Genomic DNA, 20,812 nt, shown 5'->3' on the forward strand with positions numbered 1-20,812 from the left:
ATATATATTTTTCTTTTTCTTTTTAGCCGTACACATTTTTTTTCTTTTCATTTTCATTTTTCACGGCTTTCACATATTTTTTTATTTATGGACAAGTCTACCCCCACACTTGAACTTTCACCTCTTCTCCATTTTCATCCTTAGCACCAAACCCATGTAGTATGTCTCAAAAGATAGCTCCACTAAGTTCTTAGAACAAAGGGTAGGGTTGTAACTATACTAAGCTCATGGTTAAGGATTTTTAAAGGTGATGAACGAAAAGGCTTAATGTAGGCTCAAATGGGCTTATCTAGGGGAGTCCCACAACGGGCACAAATAGGGACACAAGTTTATATGGCAATGAGTGTAATTCCTAGGGTGCCTCTATCCCTTCCAGAATCAGGGCCATGTATTGATATCACGTCTCAACAAGCACAAGAGCGAATTCTAGCATTCTCTAGTCCATTAAACTTAATCTATGGCAAGCAGTCAATCAAATGAAGAATAATGAGATCATCAAAACATCGCTAAGAAATTAAGAATATATATTTTTCATTTGCACTCCAAGAAAAAGGAACATGGCTCAAATATCTCACATAGGCTTTATGAATCAAAACTTATCTTAACATGCTCATATTCTGTACCAAGGTCACGAGATCCATATCCACTACACATGCATACATTTTTCATATATCTCAATTAACCAAAGAATACCATGTTAAAAATCATCTCAATGTTGTGATCCTCTTTTAGTCATGATTTTAGAGATATAGAATCATCCCAGACAGTTGAAAGGCATCCTATGACTCAAAACAAAAACAAAAGCAACGAAATTTTTTTATTTTTTGACATTTTTCGATTTTTTTGTATTTTTCAATATATGACTCAAATATAAATCCCTTCCCCCACACTTAAATATTGCATTGTCCTCAATGTAATCAATTATAAGCATGCAAGAAACACTTAAGCATATAGAGATGGAATTGACGAAAATAAAGTACAAAGAAAAACAAAAGTTACAAAATAAAGAAGTAGGGAGGAAAAAGCAAATCCGCGTTGAAGGCTCCTCCACAGCTACTTCTGAATTGGGTTGCCTCCCAAGCAGCGCTTAATGTTTATAGTCTTTCAGCCTAGACTTGGTTTCCTCTCGTCCTCAGCTGGTTGGGCCTTCAAAGCCTCCTTTTGGGTTTGGAATTGTGTTGCTCGGAAGCCTACCAGTTTCATGAAACTTAGTCATGAAGTCCACCACTTGTCCCATCTGCTTCTTAAGGTCAGCAATGTCCTTGGTGTGGTTTTGTTGTCCTTGTAGCAAAGTCTGTGTGGCACTAGTCAATGCCTGAGTGGAATTAGTCAATGCCTCTATCGTCTTATCATAGTGGGAATTTGGATTCCCTACATTGTGTTGAGGAGGCATGTAAGGTCTTTGATAGGGAGGTCCTTGAGGACGTTGGAAACTGCCACCAAGAGGGTTCTGAACATTTTCATTGTTGGTCCACTTGAAGTTGGGGTGGTCTCTCCATCCAGGGTTATAGGTATTCGAATATGGATCATACCTTGGACGTTGGGGACCCCCTTGGTTCCCTTGATAGCCTCCTATGGCATTCACAGACTCCCAACCACCATTCTCACTTAGTTGAGGACATTGATCCGTAGGATGTCCTTGGGTAAAGCATACCTCACAAGCAGAAGGTCCTCCATGGCCTTGAGTAGTCGCCACCTTGTTCACAAGAAGAGTGAGTTTGCTCAATTGATCCGCAATGGCAGGACTAGTGCTCACCTCATTGACCCTACGAGTGGTTTGTCTCACACCCTCATACTGTTGAGTGTTTAGGGCTCGATTTTCAATAAGTTCCCTCCCAGCTGCAGGTGACTTGTCCACAAAAGCTCCTCCAGCTGCAGCATCAAGCATTTGCCTTTCTAAGGGTAAGAGTCCTTCGTAAAAACATGTAAGTAGGGTCTCATCCTTCATCTGATGTTGAGGGCATTGTGCAAGTAAGGAATTGAACCTCTCATAGTAGGCACCATAGGACTCATCATGGGCTTGCTCGATCCCACTGAGCTTCTTTCTGAGTGTGATGACCTTCGAAGCTGGGAACTACTTTTCCAAGAAGGCCTTCCTCATCGTTTCCCATGAAGTGATACGTCCAGCAGAAATCTCATAAAGCCAATCTTTGGCTCTGTCAGCTAAGGAGAATGGAAATGCCTTCATCTTCAGAATGTTTTCATCTGCTCCTTGTGGTTGCATGTTGGCACACACAGACTGAAATTCTCTGATATGCTTGTTGGCGTCCTCCATATTAAGGCCATGGAACATAGGGAGCTTGTGCAACAATCCACTCTTAAGCTCAAACTCTGCATGTCTTCCTGCTGCAGGGGCAGGGTATATAATGCTCGTAGGGGGTCCTCCTTGGACAGCTGCTGTAGAGAGTTCCCTAATAGATGCCATTCTCTCTTCTTTGACTTCTTCAGGTGGTGGTGAAAGTGGTGGAGTAGGTGGTGGTGAAGGTGAAAGAGGTGGGGTTGGTGTAGGTGATGTGGATTCCTCTGAAGGATATCTAAGATTCTCTTCCCTTGCTCGTTGAATGTATATGGCTTGAATTGCAAAGGGGAAGGTCTTCTGTATTCGAGTTGTGGAGGATTCTTCAAACGAGCAAGTCTTTCTTCAATCTCTTTCTTGCTAGGGATTTTAGAAGGCTCGATCATTCATGGAAATCCTGAACAACATTAAGTGTACACAAGTTAGTAAATTACAAAATACAAGAAACACAAGTTAATATTTTATACAAGAAAAACGTCACTATTCACAATGCAACAAAAGAGACTTACAAAGTTTGTACAAGTAAGAGAAGTAAGAAACAAACCAATTTACACTTGAAGGTTATGTACAAGTACTTTATTTTTGCATGGAATTGTCATAAACATCGTTAATATCTCAATTGATTCCAAGTTGTAAGTCGAGCCCAATAGAAACCACTACTATTGGTGAGCTACGATATAGGGATAGTCGCCTAGACATAAGTCACTTTCCTTTGTTTCAGAAGGCCAGATAGCCAGATTAAGAGGTAAGTGAGAGGGAGGACTCATTTTGGTGATACTACGGACGCTACTCCCTCATTGAGGTTTACGCCCCTATTGGCTACTTCCACATTGTGGTTTACGCACAGTCTATAGTATCTCTGAGATCCAATTTGAACCCATCACCCAGGGTCTCAACCTAAGACACCATCTGTATTGCCCCTTACTCAGCTTGGAAATTACTCATGTGTTAAACTGTTCTCAAGTGCTAATAAAGGCCGCCCTCAACCTCATAAGACCTTAGAAAGGTACAAATGAAGGGTTAAGGCCAATATTAACAAAAGGGCCCTTGTCTACTCATACGATTTTACATACTCACAACAATTAAGTATTTAACAAAATTCATAACTCCATTTGTATTTTCTTTAAGTATAATTCTTTACAAATATAATTAGACAAGATATGCACAAAACTTTCACACAAATACATGTACAAAACGTCACTATTCACATCTAATTATCTTTTTTTTTTTTCTTTTTTTCTTTCTTCTTTTATTCTACAATTATTTTCAACACTTAGGTACGGGAACAGGGAATCTCGGAGTGCAATGGGCTGTAACAGCTACATTTCCAAGACTATGTTTAATCCAATATACCTTAATGTATCACAAAATATTCTTACATTTTCTTTTGTCATAAATATTATTGATATCAAATCTAATTCCAAGCGGTAAATCAAGTGGACGTGCGGCCCAAGTATAATCGTCTAGACACTAAGTCCCTCCTACATCCTTTGGGCAACCTTACTGAAATGGCCAGGTAGGGGAGGACGAACACAAGAGGTAGGATCCATTTTGGCATAAGCTACTCCCACATAGTGGTTTACGCCCATTTGTAAGCACTTCTAAATCCAGAACCCGTTATGAACGTTGTCCCCTTCCTAGACACCATCTCACATAAGCTATACTTACTTGGATATAAAAGGTCCTAAGTGTGAAGACAGTTCAATGAATGTTAATAAAGGCCGCCCTCAACCTTAAGGGACCTGAACCAGGTACCAATAAGGGGTTTAGGCCAATATTAATAAACACGACTTCACCTATTCCTTCTTTAATTTACAACTCACAATTAAACTCGTGTTCAACAATAAAAATAACAACCTAAGTAATTAATTAACTAAATCTCAAAAATTACAAACAATTAACAAATAAATTTTTTTTTTTTTTTTTTTCGGTCACAATATAAACAAAACAAAATATTCACAATGTGACAAATGATTTTTCAATCCCCGGCAACGGCGCCAAAAATTGACACGCTTTGAGCAAGCGCATAATTTAACCCTGAAATATCGTTAGTAGTATAAGCAAATAGGGATCGTTCTATTCCGGGGATTGAGGGTACACCTGTCATTGTCAAACAATTAAACAATTAAAATTAAAACAAAGTATAATATTCACAAAGATATTCACAACTATAAACATTTTACACGAAAAGGGGGGATTTTGTTTTTGGTTTTTTCGAAAATAAAACTAAGTTAACAAAACAATTAAAATGCAAAAACATAAAAACACGAATGGAATGAGAGAACAAAGATCAAAACCGAAACATATGATTAAAATCGATTCAAACCCTAATATTTTTCATCTAAGTCATGAGAAAGGAGTTGATCATGTGAAACATTCGAAAGCAAATGATTTCCCATATTTTACTTTTCAATGCTAATTAACCTAAGCGAAAGCACCTAGATCAATCCTATCAAACATGTAATCAAACCCTAGAAAGCTAGTCAATCATGACATGTTTAACGCATTAGACATAGAGAAAGGCTATCAACTCAAGTGTACAACTTAGTTATGGAAAAGTCCACCTAATTGCAATTCTCTTTAATTAAATTCGATCTTTGTACAAAACCTTTACTACTTTGATTCAAGTTTACACAAAACGAAAAGTCGATTTCATGTTCTTAAACCTAGCACCATTCATATCGAAACCCTAAGTGTTTGCAACCACATAAGATTAAAATACAAAAGTTATCTATAACGCAAATTTAATTAAACAAACCCACATAAGCAACTCTCGAAGAACAATAATATGAATCTGAAAATTTCATTTAATCATAAAAAATTCCAGAAATTAATATTCGTTCAGACACATATGTCAACTAGAACAAAACCAACGAAATCAAAGCAAATGTTACAAAGGAGAATCGGATTACACCGTGGATGGAGGATGAAGATGGATGATTAACGTTGTGGTCTCTTGAATCTCGAAAGCAAGCTTCAAGGATGGTGGTGGATGATGATGCTCACGGCAATTCTTCTTCTCCCTTGGCCTTGCTTGAACTCGTGGCTTGCTCTAGAGGATGGAGGAACTCACGGCTATGCTAAGAACTTTTCTGAATTTTTCTAAAGCTAAAACGTAAAGGAGAGGACCCCTTGACGTTGAGAAAGGGGGAGTATATATAGGAGCACGGCCAACTTGGTCTCCAAGCCGTGCACTCCTTTATTTTCCACGAAATTAACATGATAACTCCACATAATTTCCTCCAATGCTTGCTTGCCACATAAGCCCTATGAGGTGGTCCAACCAATCACAAAATTCTCTTTTAATTCCCTAGAAATCTTGCCGAAATACCTTGAGATAATTTCTGATTTTTCTAGTTTAAATTTGGCCAAACTTCCTTTAGGAATTCTAGGGATGAATCTAGACACCTTTTGAGCTTTTCTTGGTCTCCACACATATTTTCTTTCCTTAAAACTCTCTAGAGAATATCTCTTTGCCGAAATCTTTTATTTTCTCTTTGATTCACACGGCAAATCCTTCTTTTCCTCTTGGCTTGGACGGCAAAAGGTTTTCTAAGGTTTATCTTTCCATTAAAATTGCCCTAGAAAATCTCTTGCCGAAATCTTCTAGGTTCTTCTTGATTCTCACGCCACTTCCCTTATTTATCTCTTGATATTTCACGGCAAAAGACTTCTAGGGTTTAATCCATTGCGTCACAACCCTAATTCCATGGGCTTTGTGGGCTTTTATCCAATTTGCCGAAAATCCAATTCATTCTTGAGAGTTCTTGGGCCTTGTTGCTTCAACTTCAAGCCTTGTCACCTTCCAACGCCATAACACTTTATTTTTCCATTTCTTTTCATAGTAACGTTGGAAACTTCAATGGTAAGCTTTCCTCCTTTTCGCAGGGTTTCCTGGTTGAAGCAGGAAAACTTCTTTTCTTCATTTCTGCTCATTTCTGTGGCTCATTGTTCCTCATTTTTGCTCCCCTTAACGTTCGCAAGCTCCTCTTTCCATTTGTGAGTTCATTTCCACTTTTTAGCTCCGAGGTCCTGAAAATAGAAACTAGTAAGAAAAATAGAAACTTTCCTAAAATGAAAAATGGCAACTTTCCTAAACTGAAAATGGAAACTTTCCAAAAATGAAAAATAGAAACTACAAAATAGAAACTTTCTACAAATAGGAACTTTCCCCTTCGAAGAATGGAAAATTTCCTAAACAGAGTTTTAATAAGGAAATAACGCAAGAAATGTAGGGAAAAGCAAGTAAAACGTCGCATTAAAATGCTCCTATCATTGTACAATGGTAGTTTTCTATAATTTAGATTTGTGTTGTGGAATGCCTTGTAGTGATGGGGTGTAGTGATGTAGCATGCAGAATTGTTGCTATGGAGATACATTGTAATGTTGTTTGCGTAGTGAAATGCTTGTGTGGAAGTACTAGGTGGTGGTCTGTGTGACAATGATTATGTGTGTAATGTTATATGTTGATTTATGTGTGAGTATTGTCATTGTTGTGGTAGTAGAGGATCTATACCACTTTGATTGTGATTACAATGACAGGTGATAATTCGTGTGCGGGTTAGGCGGGGCCAAACCTTAGCTTGATTTTGTGTCCCAAGATGGGTAGACACTTATCGAGTTGTGATTTGGTGAAACAAATTTCTTATGATTTGGAATGGTTTCACTGTGGCAAATATATGTGTTGATTGAGTGATTTGAAATGATGTTGTTGCTTTCTATTCTTGGAATGCTAGAGTTGCATTATTGGTGAAGTGATACAGATACTGTTGTGAGGACAGGATTCTGGACTGTTGTGTTGTCAGTGTGATGTGCTGCAATTGCAGAGTTATTGTGGTGTTGTGTACAGGGATGAGATTCATCAGATGTTTTAGTGGTCACCAAGTGGAGTGGTAGAGTGTCGTAGTGTGGTGATGCTAGGTATTGTACCTGTATCAGTTGTTTGATCGTGGTATTGTTGGAAAGGGTGTTGATGCGACTATTGTGGATGATCGGCTTGTTTTTCCAGACGGGACTACAATGCAACTTGGGTCGAGGGAAATTGACTTGTTCAATATCTTGTGGAGGCTTCATGAGGAGAGCATTACTTGCATGAGGGCGTTGACTGGATTTGAGAACGAGTTAGCCTTACCTGATTGTTGTGTAGTACGCTTAAATTTCGGGACGAAATTTCTTTAAGGAGGGTAGAATTTAACACCCCGAAAATTCGTTATTAATTTCTTGGAATTTCTGGGATTTAATTAGTGGTTATTGGACGATTTCGTGGCTCGTGGACGGAGCGGAAGTGTTTCGGACGAATTATTAGTCGAAGAATATGGTTTTAGGGGGGTTACGAAGTTTGACTTTTTATACGTTTAGATTCACTTGTGGAGGACGAATCGAAGCTTGAAATTCCATGGTTTCAATCGGCCTCTTTCTGTTCTAAGGTAAAATTTGATCTTTTGGCTTATATTTAGACTTTGTGCTAGTTATGAAAGTTGTAATTGGAGTTGAGATGAAGATTTTTTATGTTGGAAGTTTTGTCAAATTTTGACTTTAGATGGGCGGCGGCGCCGCCACTGTGGTGGTGTTTTCCGGCGGCTTCCGGCCACCCCAGGGACAGTTTCTATTCCTGATTTTGATCTACTCGTCGATACGAGCATTTCGATATATAGTTTGTAATTTTTGGAAATCGTATGAGCATGTTATGAATTTTCAAAGTTTTAGGGTTATCGGTTTGATCGGTTTATGATCCGTAGGGATTCGACCATCCGATCGACTTGTAATTTTGATGGATTGATCATAGAAGTGTTCCAAAGACGTTGGATGGTCTCGGATGAGGATCTGACTATTGGATCGTCGTATAATTGTATTTTGTGAATTGTGTGCTTTGTGTTGTGTTGAGTGTGACCTTGATGTGATTAGGTGATTGACGGAATTGTGTGAGCGGAGTATGGATAAGCTAGTTTGTGCTTGTCTTGGTTTGTGTGAAGACGCAGCAGGATTTGGAGGTGAGTAAATCTCACGGTGTGTCGGTCGATAAATTAGTTATGTTTAATTTAGAGATTTAATTGTTAGTTTGCAAAATCATATTTATCAAAATAAATTATTTGTTTTAAAATATAAGAACTTGATCGACAACGGTTCATGGGTAAGTTAAAACATGGTTTTGATATAAAATGATTTTCGAGTAGTTAATACGTACGAACTATAGTTGGTATTAGTGGTCATTCCTGCGTGAATGACTACGTATATATATATTTACGTGAAATATATATATCTGGATGGTGTGGCGTTGTGATATGTATATGTTTGATGATTATACTGTTGAAAGAGTGAATTGAAACTGTGATGTGGCATTGTGAGTCGAGTGGGATTTCCTACTGTTGAAAGAGTGAATTGAAACTGTGATGTGACATTGTGAGTCGAGTGGGATTTCCTTAAAAGGTTTTGTTCTGAGGGCCAAGTGGTCTGAAGTCCGACGGTTACAGTGGTAACCTGTTAGGGGGGTTTTGTTCTGAGGGCCAGGTGATCCGAAGTCTGACTGTTACAGTGGTAACCTGTTTGGGGGGTTTTGTTCTGAGGGCCAGGTGGTCCGAAATCTGATGGTTACAGTGGTAACCTGTTGTTAAGTCATCGGATGCTTGCACTTTGGTCAAGGGGGCAGGTTACGATACAGTTATCGGATGCTTGTACCTTGGTCAAGGGGGCAAGTTACGATACAGTGGGGTGTAAGTCATCGGATGCTTGCACCTTGGTCAAGGGGGCAGGTTACGATACAGTTATCGGATGCTTGTACCTTGGTCAAGGGGGCAGGTTACGATACAATTTGAGCTCTAGTCTGTCTGTCATTGTACTACATGGGGGTGACGCGTTGGGTTACTTGAGGCCCATGAGTACACATGTTTTTAAAAGAGAGTTCGGGTGGATTCTTTCTTTTATTGTCCATTGAGGGACTTGAGTTCTTTCTAGAGTGTGGAGTTGATTTCGGTTTTATTTGAATGGTTTGATTTTAATGTAATCTCCTGAACTAAGTTATATGCAGGGATTACTGTCGTTTGAATTGTTTGTTTTAATATAATCTCCTGAACTAAGTTATATGCAGGGATTACTGCTTTTTGAATTGTTTGTTTTAATGTAATTTCCTGAACTAAACTATACGCAGGAATTGCTATGATTTGAATTGTGTGATTTTAGGTGATCTCCTGAACTAATTCTCTATGCAGGGATTGCTAATTTTTACCGAGTGTGATTGGATGTTTGGTTGTGTTTGTGGAGTTAAATGTTGTTGCTTTAATTATCTCACGAGTTGAGAAATTATAAGCATGCGTGACGTGAGTCACTTTAATTGAGTTTACTCATACGGGCTTAAAAAGCTTACCGGGTTTGTTTTGTTCAATCCGGTGCACTATCACTATGCCAAAAAGGCCTTCAGACGACAGAACTGTTCTGTCGTCTGAACGAACAAAAATGTGTCGTCTAGTACGGTGTCGTCTCTTGGGGGCATCAGACTACAGAAGTGTTCTGTCGTCTGATGAGTTTTGTATTTTGGGAACTCTCTCATACAACAACAATTAAAAGTTGTGCTAATTTACTTTAAACGATAATTATATGTGGTCGTAAAGAGCATCAGAGGACAATTAAGTGTCGTTCTAGGGTAGGTTTGTATGACATTTAAGTGTTGTGTGAAATGTTTTGAAATTATACATATGTGATGTTGGGAAATGGTTTAGACAATAGATATCATATTCTTTCTGTTATGTCAGTCTCATTACGACGACAATTTACTGTCATTTGAGATTATTTAGACGACAAATATTTGTGGTCTGAATATAAAAAGGACCACTAATAGTACGTGTTTTATATTGTCTGTAATCACGTCCAATCACACTTATTTGTTGTTGTTATACACTTTAGCCAATACTTTCAACTAACTTATGTTGTTGTTTTGCCTTTCAGACTACAATTTTCTGTTGTCCCATTGTCAAAAAGACAATAGACTTCTTATTGGTTTTTGTGTTGTGTATGTGCAGCTGCAACCACACGCTTTTATGTGCTTTTGTTGTAGCTTGCAGTTTGTGATGACACATTTTAGTAGTCCCCTGTACAATTGGTATGCATGCATTTTGGAAAATAAAACTGCCAATTCATGAAACCATAAAATCCACATCCAAAATTATTCATTGCAATTTCCATTAATCCACCATTGTCTCATGTACACAAATTAATCATGAGCATCAGTTCAAAATGACCCAAATCTACTAATCTGGGCAGCCAACAAAATATATGCACACAGTACTGCAAGCTAATAAACCAGAAGCACTACACAATCTGGGCAACCAACTAAACAACACAGCAAAATAGCTAGCAGTACTGTAAGTCAAAGTCTGGCCTATATATCAACTATGCATGTCCAAAAGCTTATGCTACATATCTCCAACTACTAATTAACCTACACACTAGCTATCTTTAAACTTAAGAACATATTTTGCCTACTCTGCCGGGACAACATCAACATTCTCCATTGTGTAGTGATTTGCTTTTCTTTCCCACTGCAAGGACAACAAGGACAGAAGCTTAGTCATAGATCACAGTGGATTAATCCAATAAATCAATATTACAGTGGATTAGTTTAATCTTTTAGATTCTGAGGATATCTTTTGGAGTAGTCTCATCCTTGGTTTCGCAAGCAGAGGTTTGGTTAAATAAAAAGTATACAGATAACAGAATTCTAACTTTATTTGCACAAGGATTATGAGGATACTAAGCATAAATTAATTAATAATGGTGTGTGAGGGAGATCCACATAAGCTAGTAAATAGGGTATAACAAGCCTTACGGAAGCTATTATCCATGTACTGGTCTTTTCATACAATCAGACAAATCCACAAGATCATGCGAGTAATATTGATGATATGATCCGTGATCAAATTTCCCTAATTTATCTAGCTATATTGGTTAAACCATTGACTGCTCTCATAATTATACTAGTGTTGTGAACCTAATGAGTTCTCAAAGTATAATTATATTCAAACTGATTACAGGGATTGGTTAGAAACAAAATGCACTAATTATAGGAAAAATATAAGGAACCAACAGACTAACAGAAGAACTACAATATCTCAGAGACCAACAATGAATACTCCCCAAAGACACAGCTAAAGAAGCCTCCACTTAGCACCTAGTTGCAGCAGGTATTTTCTCAACTGGCTAAGGGAGATAGAATGAGTCTTTTATTGATGGAAAATCTAGAAGAGCTGATGTAAATATATCTACGAGCATAAGAATGAGTCTTTTATGTCTTCTCGAAGCAAACAAAAGATTATGTTTTCTAAGCATAAGCTAACACTGAAGTATCTATCCTTGCCGCTTACAAAGAAGTCTTCTTCCTTAGTCAACCAAAGTATCTTGTTGAACCTTTCTACATATTCATCTATCTATGATGGTAATATGACTGTTATTTTCAGAACCTCAATAACAAGGTTAACCTAAGGAGTGTTCAGCAGTTATATACAACTATGCAACTAATTTCCCTTTGACTAACCATAACCTCTATGATCAACAAAATAAAGAGAAAACATGTAAAAGAAAAACATTGATCCCAAGGAACTAACTCATTTAACATTTGCAACAACAATACTATAAACTAATATGATCCTTAGTGGTATGAGTTCATTGCTATGAGTTATAGTCATCTCAAGTTCTCAAGAGCCCAATATATTTTCATTAATCAAGCAATGGATCAGCAATTGTTTAATAAAACTACAATGTCATACCTGAAAACACCAATAATAGGAAGTCCCTTCTGAATAGCTACACTTCTCTTCATCAGGAGTACTACTCAAGCACCATCACTTACCTGGCTAGCATTTCCTAGAATAAAAAATAAATGAGCTGAATTCACAATGGTTGATTCATATGCATTAAAGAAGGACAAAAGTCCTGATAAATGAAGATACTATCATGAGTAACAAGCTACCTGATACTTGAGTGATGAAATACCTGCAGTTGTTGTCCCATCTGATTTAAATGCAAGCTTCAATTTCGCCAAATCAGTCATGTTTGCATTTGGCTGGATGCCATCATCCACATAAATTGTAACATGCCTCTCCTCTCCAGTTTTTGGGTCCACAATCTATGCAAAAAAATAATCAACTACCGAAATGTAAACATGGGATGACTGTTCAGAGATTCAAAATATATGCAATGCATTGCTCGCTTTCTCCCTCTCAGTCTCTGTCTCTTTTACACATGGCGCGCGTACACACACACGCACATGCAACAATGAATATCAGAAACACTTTTATCCTTTTACAATTTTTGTGTGCTCCTAAGAAACATTAAAATATTCAGGGAAACAAAGGTAAGCCAAAGACATGTTGACTCTTTAATGGATCATGATACTAGCTTTTTGCAAAGGCATTTCAAATTCCAAAGTCCATGAATTCAAGAGCTGGTTGCTTGAATTTTGGGATTCATAGTTGAAGGGTTCACAGACTCAGGGATTTATAGAATTATATTAAATAACTAAGATACAATATATAACTAACAGGATTGAATAAGAACTGCTTGCTTGAATTCCAGGATACTTATGTATTAGGGACTTTGGGACTGTTCTGGAGACCTTTTTGAAGGGATCACGATAGGGTGCATACTCTAATATGCAGCAAGTAACGAACATTAGTCTTACCATTCTTCTCACATCCCTAAGTTCTCAGAATGTTAGCCAAAAGCAAGTTTTATCTCAGAAAACTTATATTGCCTAGTACCAAGAAGTCTGTTAGTAAATATGTCACACTTTTCCTACTCAACTACTACTCACGATTTTATCTTATTAGCCAAGTCAAAAGTAGTTTAAGAGGGAATGCTTAAGATAAATGGAATAAGATAGTATGGAAACCCGTTTTGACTAGGGATCTCTATAATTTTCAACCATTGATTTCACCAAGTCCAGGAAAATGGATGAAAGTAAAACACTAACAAGTACACACATTGAACAAGAACTCAACTATTCTTTTTCTGCCTTCAAAACAAAACTGCAAAATAAAATCTGTGCAAGACAAATCATCTCAATGTCCTCCACAATAAGCAAATAGCACTCTAATTGAAAAGGAGATATTTTTTTTTTATTCTCCTATCTTCTCACTTGTCAAACACTGTTTTGTTTCTCTAACATATCTATGCAACATAAATCTTCAAGCACTTCAAGGAATGCCATAATAACAGTGCCATGTTCCCGCAGAACTGCAAAAACTGTTGCAGCTCATGCAACAATATAAAACTAAGTTTGGTCGTAGTATAACCGCACCTAACTCTAAAAATACTTGTAATGTAACTAGGTCATGAGTGCAAGCTAAAACAATAGAAAGAAACCACTTTGGTGCGATCAACAAAGTGGACCTTTATCAAAGTACATTGTCAGTCAATCCTTCAGTCTTAGTCATTTAATGTGCATCTACAACATGCTTGAAAACGAGATGACTACAACTACTACATCACACCTGATGACTGTCCTTATGCGAATAACTGAATATGAAACAGTAAAGTAAAATTAAAACCATTAGCAGTGAAAGCTAAGCTAAGCTATGAGCTAATGAAGGAACTGTTGCTTTGGCTACCTACCTGCGATACTGGATAGGCATATTACCAGCCTTCCAGATAGCAATCTTACGCGCGTGCGCACACATACACAGGCACATGCAGCAATGAATATTAGACATTTTAGTCTCATACATTTTATTTTTGTTTCTACATTTTCTCTAGATCTGGACCTTTTTTTTTCTTTTATTTGAAAGGAAACAGCTTTTTATTGACAAAACAAATACCATAATACAAAGAAGCGGACAAGAAGTCAACATAAGAAAAGAAAGATAGTTTGAGGAACAGAATAAGATGCTCAACTGACAGTAAACATGCTTGCCAATCTAGAACAAGAGATGAAAGAGTGTAATCTTCATACTCCCCAAATATAGAGGCCCAAAGAGAATTTCAAATCTTAATTCTTTCCCACAACTCTTCCAACTCCGCACTACCATAGGCTTCAGACGTCCCTTTATTTCTCTGGACCTTGAAAAGAAAAATTAAGCCAGGTCTACTCTTGTTTGCTAACTGCCTAGTCTAGTATGTGCAGTATACACAAATAAATGCAAATCTTGACAATACATACTCAACTCTCTAAACCACAAGTTAAGAAAAGGCAGTGTTATATATATATATATATATAGATGTATAAATATGCATAAAAGTTAAGAAAAGGCAGATGTATATATATGATTATACATGTGTGATAACAATTTAGTTTAGTGCAGTGCATTCATATAATGACAAATAAAGAAGTTGCACCACAATCTGTATCTATTTTTAATTAAAGAGAAAGTCATTGACAAAAAAGGAATAAGTATAGATAAGTGGACAAGTATACAGTGAGAAAAAGTACCCAATAAGTACAACAATCCTAGAAGAAAGAAACAATAAGCACCAAAAACAACGAAACTAACTTCCGCATTCCAATCTGTTTGAAAGGCAAAAAAGGAGCCATTCCTAGAAATTGAAGAAACTGATCCCTTCATGATGCCCAGACTAACCAACATCGCCTTCATAGCAGATCTCCCCAAAACCAACACCTTCTTTACAAAAAAAACTGTAGTTTCACATAACAAAGACACACAATCCTGGAATGTGTCCCAGCTCACATTAGAATCCTAATAAACACCCTTCAAAGAGCTAAAGCAACCAAATTGCTGGTTCTTTAACAAGATGATAGTAATTACAATCATAAATTGCATTAGGAAAAGGAAACGGCATGCTTGATCCTTGTTAAACTTTTCACCAAAGACTCAAGAAATCAACACTTCCAGTAATCATACCATTTACTGGAATCCATATCTCTCACTGTGAGACCAAAACATTGTAATGGCTTCATTCATATATATATATATATATATATATATATATATATATATATATATATATATATAATACATAATGAAACCTTACTAAGGGAATTAGAGCACAAATTTACCTTGGGCATCCAAACTTGAAGTTCCTCTTCTTTCCCCCAATTCTCTAACTTCATCCTCCATATCTATCAAAACCCAACGGTGAAATCTGAAAAGCACGACAACAACAAACCCTCATACCTAGTGGCCAAATACCAAAAAGCCCTTAAACAAAACCCTTTTTAATCTTTTTTTTTCTTTTCTTTTTTTTCTCGGTTGTTACATTATGAATGCAGCTACATCAGCAACTGCCTAAAGGCTAGATCAACATTGCATGTTGACGGTTCTGATGGGAACTATATCTGGATAAAACAGATGGACTATAAGCTTCTGACTATAGATAAAACTGAATATAAGGTGCCCCTTTAAATACCATGTACAATTAAAGACTTACCAGGAACACCAACATAAAATGCTGGCATCCTGCACTCAATTGCTCTAAGTGAGCCAGGAGCGAGAACTGTGCCAACCACTATATCCCCTACTTCACTTGGGTTCAAATTTGTTCTCTCTATAACTGCCTACATAACAAGTACATCACAGATAAATTAGCCCTATAGACTTAAGATGAAACATACAAATCCCGAGACTCGACATTCTTTCCTATGAAAATTCAACTGTACGTTTATCTTACCTTCAAAACAGGTGCCAGTAAATCATCAGCTAAAGTATCCTTAAAACCGCCTCGCTTTGCTTTGTAAATGGCAGTTCGGTAAGCCCTGTTTAACATGATTTTCAAGGCAATATTAAGCACAGGGAAGGTATAAACATTATCAAAAGATATAGATTGCAAAAGATTAAACATTATCAATTACTCACGCCACAATCACTACATCCTTCCCAGCAAATCCTTTTGTAGCACCAAGTTTCCCTATCATGGCCAACAAAATAGAAGAAACATGTTACAACAGAAGAACTATTATCCAAACTCAAAACCCCAAAACCCAAATGAGTTTTAATTGAAAGAAGGAAGAGTTCTTGTCAAACAACATGGAAAATAAAACCCCAACACATAAATCCATTTCAACCGAAGGAAAACCACAGCACTAAATCGAAGAGAAACCCCCAAGACAAAACCCCAATATAGCTATATCCATTTCAATCACCCCATCCCCAAATAGAAGAAAAACCTAATCGAAATCAACTAAAATCGAAATTTTGGATAATAAGCAAACCTAAAATTTGCAGATAAAACCCTAAAATCGATCTAGGATTAAACCCAATCGAAACCCTAAACTAAAAAACGATTGAAACCCTAAATTGCTTACCAATATCCGAATTAAAAACAGCTCTGTTGTTGCTGGGGAGGTCCACTAATCCGGTCGCGAAAGATGAAGTAGAGGCTAAGAAGAAGAAGGAGAGACCAAGAAGAATCGAGAGAGTGAGAAGATGAAGGAGAGAGGAGAGAGTGAGAATCGAGATCTGAGAGATCTGAGAGAGCTGAGTGAGAAGGAGAGAGGCTGGTGTTCGAGTTTTCCAGTTTCGCGGGTTCTAGGTCGAGCTGAGTGAGAAAGAGAGAGCGCGCGGGCTGGTGTTGGAGTGAGAATGACAGAAAATGATTTAATTACGAGGGATCTATGTAAAAAAGCACAAGCCAAAATAACTTCAAAAATTTTAAAACAAGCTCCACACTCAGACGACATTTAAATGTTGTCTAAATGTCACAACATTTTCTAGTCAACTAGAGTTCGGCTATTTGAGAGGGAAAAGTACTTGATCAAATTTTGGATATCCCTCCGCATTTGAGATAGGAAATCATCATCTTTTACAACTACACAAATGTGTCGTCTGAATGCTCACCATTTTTTCAAATTGAACTAGTATGGTTTTAGTCTATATTCAGACAACACAAAAAAAAATTATGTCGTCTGAAAAACTCAGACGACATAAAACAAAACTTATGTCGTCTGAAGTGTGTCGTCTGAAGCACATTTTGGCATAGTGTATTCTATGGTGTAGGGTTTATTGTGCAGGTTAGAATATCGATTAATCTTCGTCGAAGCTGAGGGGTACGTTCGGTAGCGTGGACGTCGAAGGGTAATCTTAGTTTTAAGTCTTCCGCTGTGTAGTGAGTTGGGGTGGGTGTGTTTACTTATTGAATTGTCATTCAGTTTAATTTGTAAACTATCTGTAATGTAATATGTGACTCTAAAGAACGAGTCGGTATTGACATTGTGAGCTCAGTTTGTTTAGTTGCTTAATTTAAATGAAAAATTTTCTATGTGTTTTTCTTGTGCTTGTTAAGTTATCGCGTTTCAGATTTAAATTTATTTATTCAAAATTTGGGGCGTGACACTTATAAACACTCACCTTTTTGGACTACATCCAAAATATATATAAAAATAATAAATAAAACTAAGAATCCCGAATAAAATAATGACCTAACATCTTACAAAAGAATGCAAACCCAAAGATAAAACAAAAAATACAAACATAAAAACCAAACAGATCCAAATCCACACACAAGGGAGGCCTTAAAGACCAAATAGATCCAAAACCACACACGAGGGAACCCCAATATCAAACTTCGGGTCCAGTAGGTATTGGGAGAAAGAAGAAAAAAACATTTAGAAGAAATCAAGAAAATAGGAAGTAAGAGGAAAAAATGACTAAAGGATTGCAACTTATGCAATTCAAAATTAGGTGGGCTTGGTATTAGTATTTTAAGTAATACCAAGATTGCAAGCCCATGGTAAGCGAAGGCCAACCAAGCTTGTATGTAGATCTATCCCTACATATCTTCATCACTGCTAAAGCGTGAAGGGCAGTGTTGGACCCAATGTCCTAACCCACCACACTTGAAACATTCACCTGCTGAAGGGCAGTGTTTGGCCCAATGCCCTATCCCACCACACTTGAAGCAGTCATCTTCTCCTACAAATATGTCACCATCATATTATGAACTAGGGACAGATTCAAGTGTGCAAAGAGTGTAAAGATAACAAGGGAAAAGGATAACAGAGAGATTATTCAGAGCACCGCCGTGCACTTGCACCAACATAAATGAATGGTTAGATTGCATTAAATACACTTTTTGTTTATTAAAAATAAAGTTGATAATAAATATCAAGGGTTGAGATTATTTTATAAGGGTTGGGTCACTTGCACCGTCGGTGCATAGAATAATTTCCATAAAACAAGAGAAAATACTCCTACATTTCTAAATAATTTGGATACACAGATCCAAGTCCTCCCCTCTCACTTGCTTCCATTATGTCATGATTTGAATGTTCATTTTCTACACCCGTTTCAAGGATCGTTTTTATGAACAACCAATCAAATTGAATATGGTTTAATCAACCAACTGTTTTAAACATCATTAGAAAATTAACATTTACCAAAACGTATTGGTACTTTCAAGTTTATAAAAGAGATGAATATTATTATAAAGTGATTTGAAAATGAACGGTTCTTATTATAAGTTATAACCACTATAAAACAATTATAAATAAGGGAGAATTCGCAGAAATTTGTGTATGCAAATTGAGCGGCAGACGTACCAACATCTTGTGGGGCAATGCATTTGCGGCTCAACTTCCACACAATATCTCTCACAACTTCCACAACTAATTTGGAATCGGGGCTGGCATAATGACCAACAACAAATAATTAATTACTAGCTGAGGAGTGAGGACTTAAGGTCATATAGTTAACCAGTCAGAGAAATGAACTAGTAAAAAGTCGAAAAGTTACCCAATGTTGCGCGAAACAAACCCAGCTAGTTTGGAAGCTTTGGTTAAAGCATCCCTCCACTTGCGCACCTTGTCTGGCGTGTCCTTGAAATGTACTTCATGCTGAACAAATGCATCTGCATAACTCTCCCTCTGATCTCTTACTTGTGATGGATCTACCCGATAAAAAATGGGTAAAACCGATTGTTGGCATCTTTTCTTGCATTCAAATATGTGAGCAAGTTCATCCAAGCACGATGTGGAAGAAGCATAGCCTTGTGACAAAATGACTACGGAAAGTTTTGATTTCTCTATTGCTTGGAGAAGGGTTGGTTCAATTTCCTCTCCACGCTCAATTTCGTCATCTATGAAGGTATTGATTTGTTTCCTGACTAAAGCCTCATGAAGTTGCCTGGTAAAAGTCTTGCGGGTGTCCGGCCCTCTAAAACTAAGAAAGACATCATACTCAAAGCTGCCAGGTGCAGAAGATCGAGAAAGAGAAGCCATATTACAGAAACAAGTAAATCAATCCACTAGTCCAGACTGGCAAACTCTTTCTTGGAGCAAAAATCCCCTGCTTCAAGAAATATTTAGAACAAATATTAAATTCAGTGGTGGAAGTCTATATGTACAATAGAAATCAACGGATAACAATGATGAACGTACACTTGCCTGTGAAACAAGACAGATCAAGCAGTGTGCAGGAGAGAATACAGTGAGATTGTACTGATCTGATCACCAGTTTTCAGAATCAAAGCAGTGTTGGATTTGCAAAGATTTTGAACTTGCTAGTAAGAAAACTTTCTTCTTCTGTAAGAAAACAATCTTCTTCTTTTCTTTGTTCTTTTTTTTAAGTAAAGTAAGAAGGAATCGTTGGGACTAAGAATTCTAGTACCAGAGATAAAAAGAAGAACAAACCAATGAGGAAAATTCTAAGCACTTTTGTCAAGAGATTTGCGATTCAAATTAAAGATGAGGTGATTAAAGATAGAGGAACAGGCAATGGCCTACAGAACTAAAGATAAAGTCAGTAGCAACTAGGAACAAGCATGAAGAAGAAAGGTTGCAGGAAAAAAAAAAATTTAAACCAAAAGGCCAAGTCCCAAAATAAACCAAAATAAGAATGGGTTATTATCATAAATAGTAGTATCTAAACTTATCATCAATCTTATGGATGATACCTGAACTTTCATTTTGATCACAACCAGTATCTGAACTTTTCGATTTCATTTTAAATTGTACCTATCACTAAGTTCCGTTAAAAACGGGGGATGACCACTATTCAAAAGTACTCTGCTCCAGAAAACCCGGAGCACCCAAAAAGACCTAGGTTTTGAGAATTTGCTTGTCCGACGGCGCTCTGAATCGGTGAGGGTTTGCCTTGCCGCTAATGGGCCGCTGCCGGACGGGACTTGCTATTTGCCTGGGGAGGTCTTGGGAGAGGTATTGAAACTCAAGGATCTAGACAGGTGGCGGTGGTGAGGTCCAGACGAAATCTCTGGGTGTGGTTGTGTTGTGCAAGGTTGGCGGGCTTCGGACTGAGCTCTGCAGATCAATGGCGACGGGGTTTCTGATGGGGAGCGGCGGCGTGGCTCTGAGAAGCTGTGCAGCAGTGAAGATCTGGAGGATCCGGGCGGCATCTTCTGACTCTGGAGTGGTGCGTCGTTCTACTGGGTCGTGTCGGCGAAGTGGGCCATGTCGGTGGTGCGTCGTTTTGCTGGGTTGTGTCGGCGAGGCTGGTTGGGGCGTGGTTGACGCGTCGCAGATTTGGCGGATTGGTGGTGGCACGGGGTTGTACGGGCAAACGCATGCGGCTGATGACCTTTGGGCCTTGCTCCAAATCCTGCTGGGCCTTGGGGTTTGGGCTT

The 20,812-nt window shown here is 37.7% G+C and overlaps 2 protein-coding genes across 2 annotated transcripts; both read right to left on the reverse strand.

Annotated features, from left to right (window-relative positions):
• Window positions 1-10,444: 10,444 nt before the first annotated feature.
• On the reverse strand, window positions 10,445-17,964 carry LOC133716346 (uncharacterized). Its single transcript, XM_062143056.1, has 10 exons — window positions 17,948-17,964; window positions 17,584-17,592; window positions 16,842-16,848; window positions 16,542-16,764; window positions 16,093-16,144; window positions 15,908-15,992; window positions 15,297-15,359; window positions 12,278-12,410; window positions 12,052-12,148; window positions 10,445-10,827 (listed from the first exon to the last, which is right to left on the reverse strand). Exons 1-9 carry the CDS (start codon window positions 17,962-17,964, stop codon window positions 12,117-12,119), a joined length of 621 nt encoding a protein of 206 aa, XP_061999040.1. The 3' UTR covers window positions 10,445-10,827; window positions 12,052-12,116.
• LOC133718843 (TMV resistance protein N-like) lies at window positions 17,643-19,969 on the reverse strand. The gene is made up of 4 exons (XM_062145718.1): window positions 19,611-19,969; window positions 18,967-19,518; window positions 18,774-18,856; window positions 17,643-18,147 (listed from the first exon to the last, which is right to left on the reverse strand). The coding sequence occupies exons 2-4, from the start codon at window positions 19,449-19,451 to the stop codon at window positions 18,005-18,007; spliced, it is 711 nt and encodes a 236-aa protein (XP_062001702.1). The 5' UTR covers window positions 19,452-19,518; window positions 19,611-19,969; the 3' UTR covers window positions 17,643-18,004.
• Window positions 19,970-20,812: the final 843 nt, after the last annotated feature.

Source organism: Rosa rugosa, chromosome 6 (genome assembly GCF_958449725.1).
Source record: "Rosa rugosa chromosome 6, drRosRugo1.1, whole genome shotgun sequence".
In the NCBI taxonomy this organism is placed as follows: Eukaryota; Viridiplantae; Streptophyta; class Magnoliopsida; order Rosales; family Rosaceae; genus Rosa; species Rosa rugosa.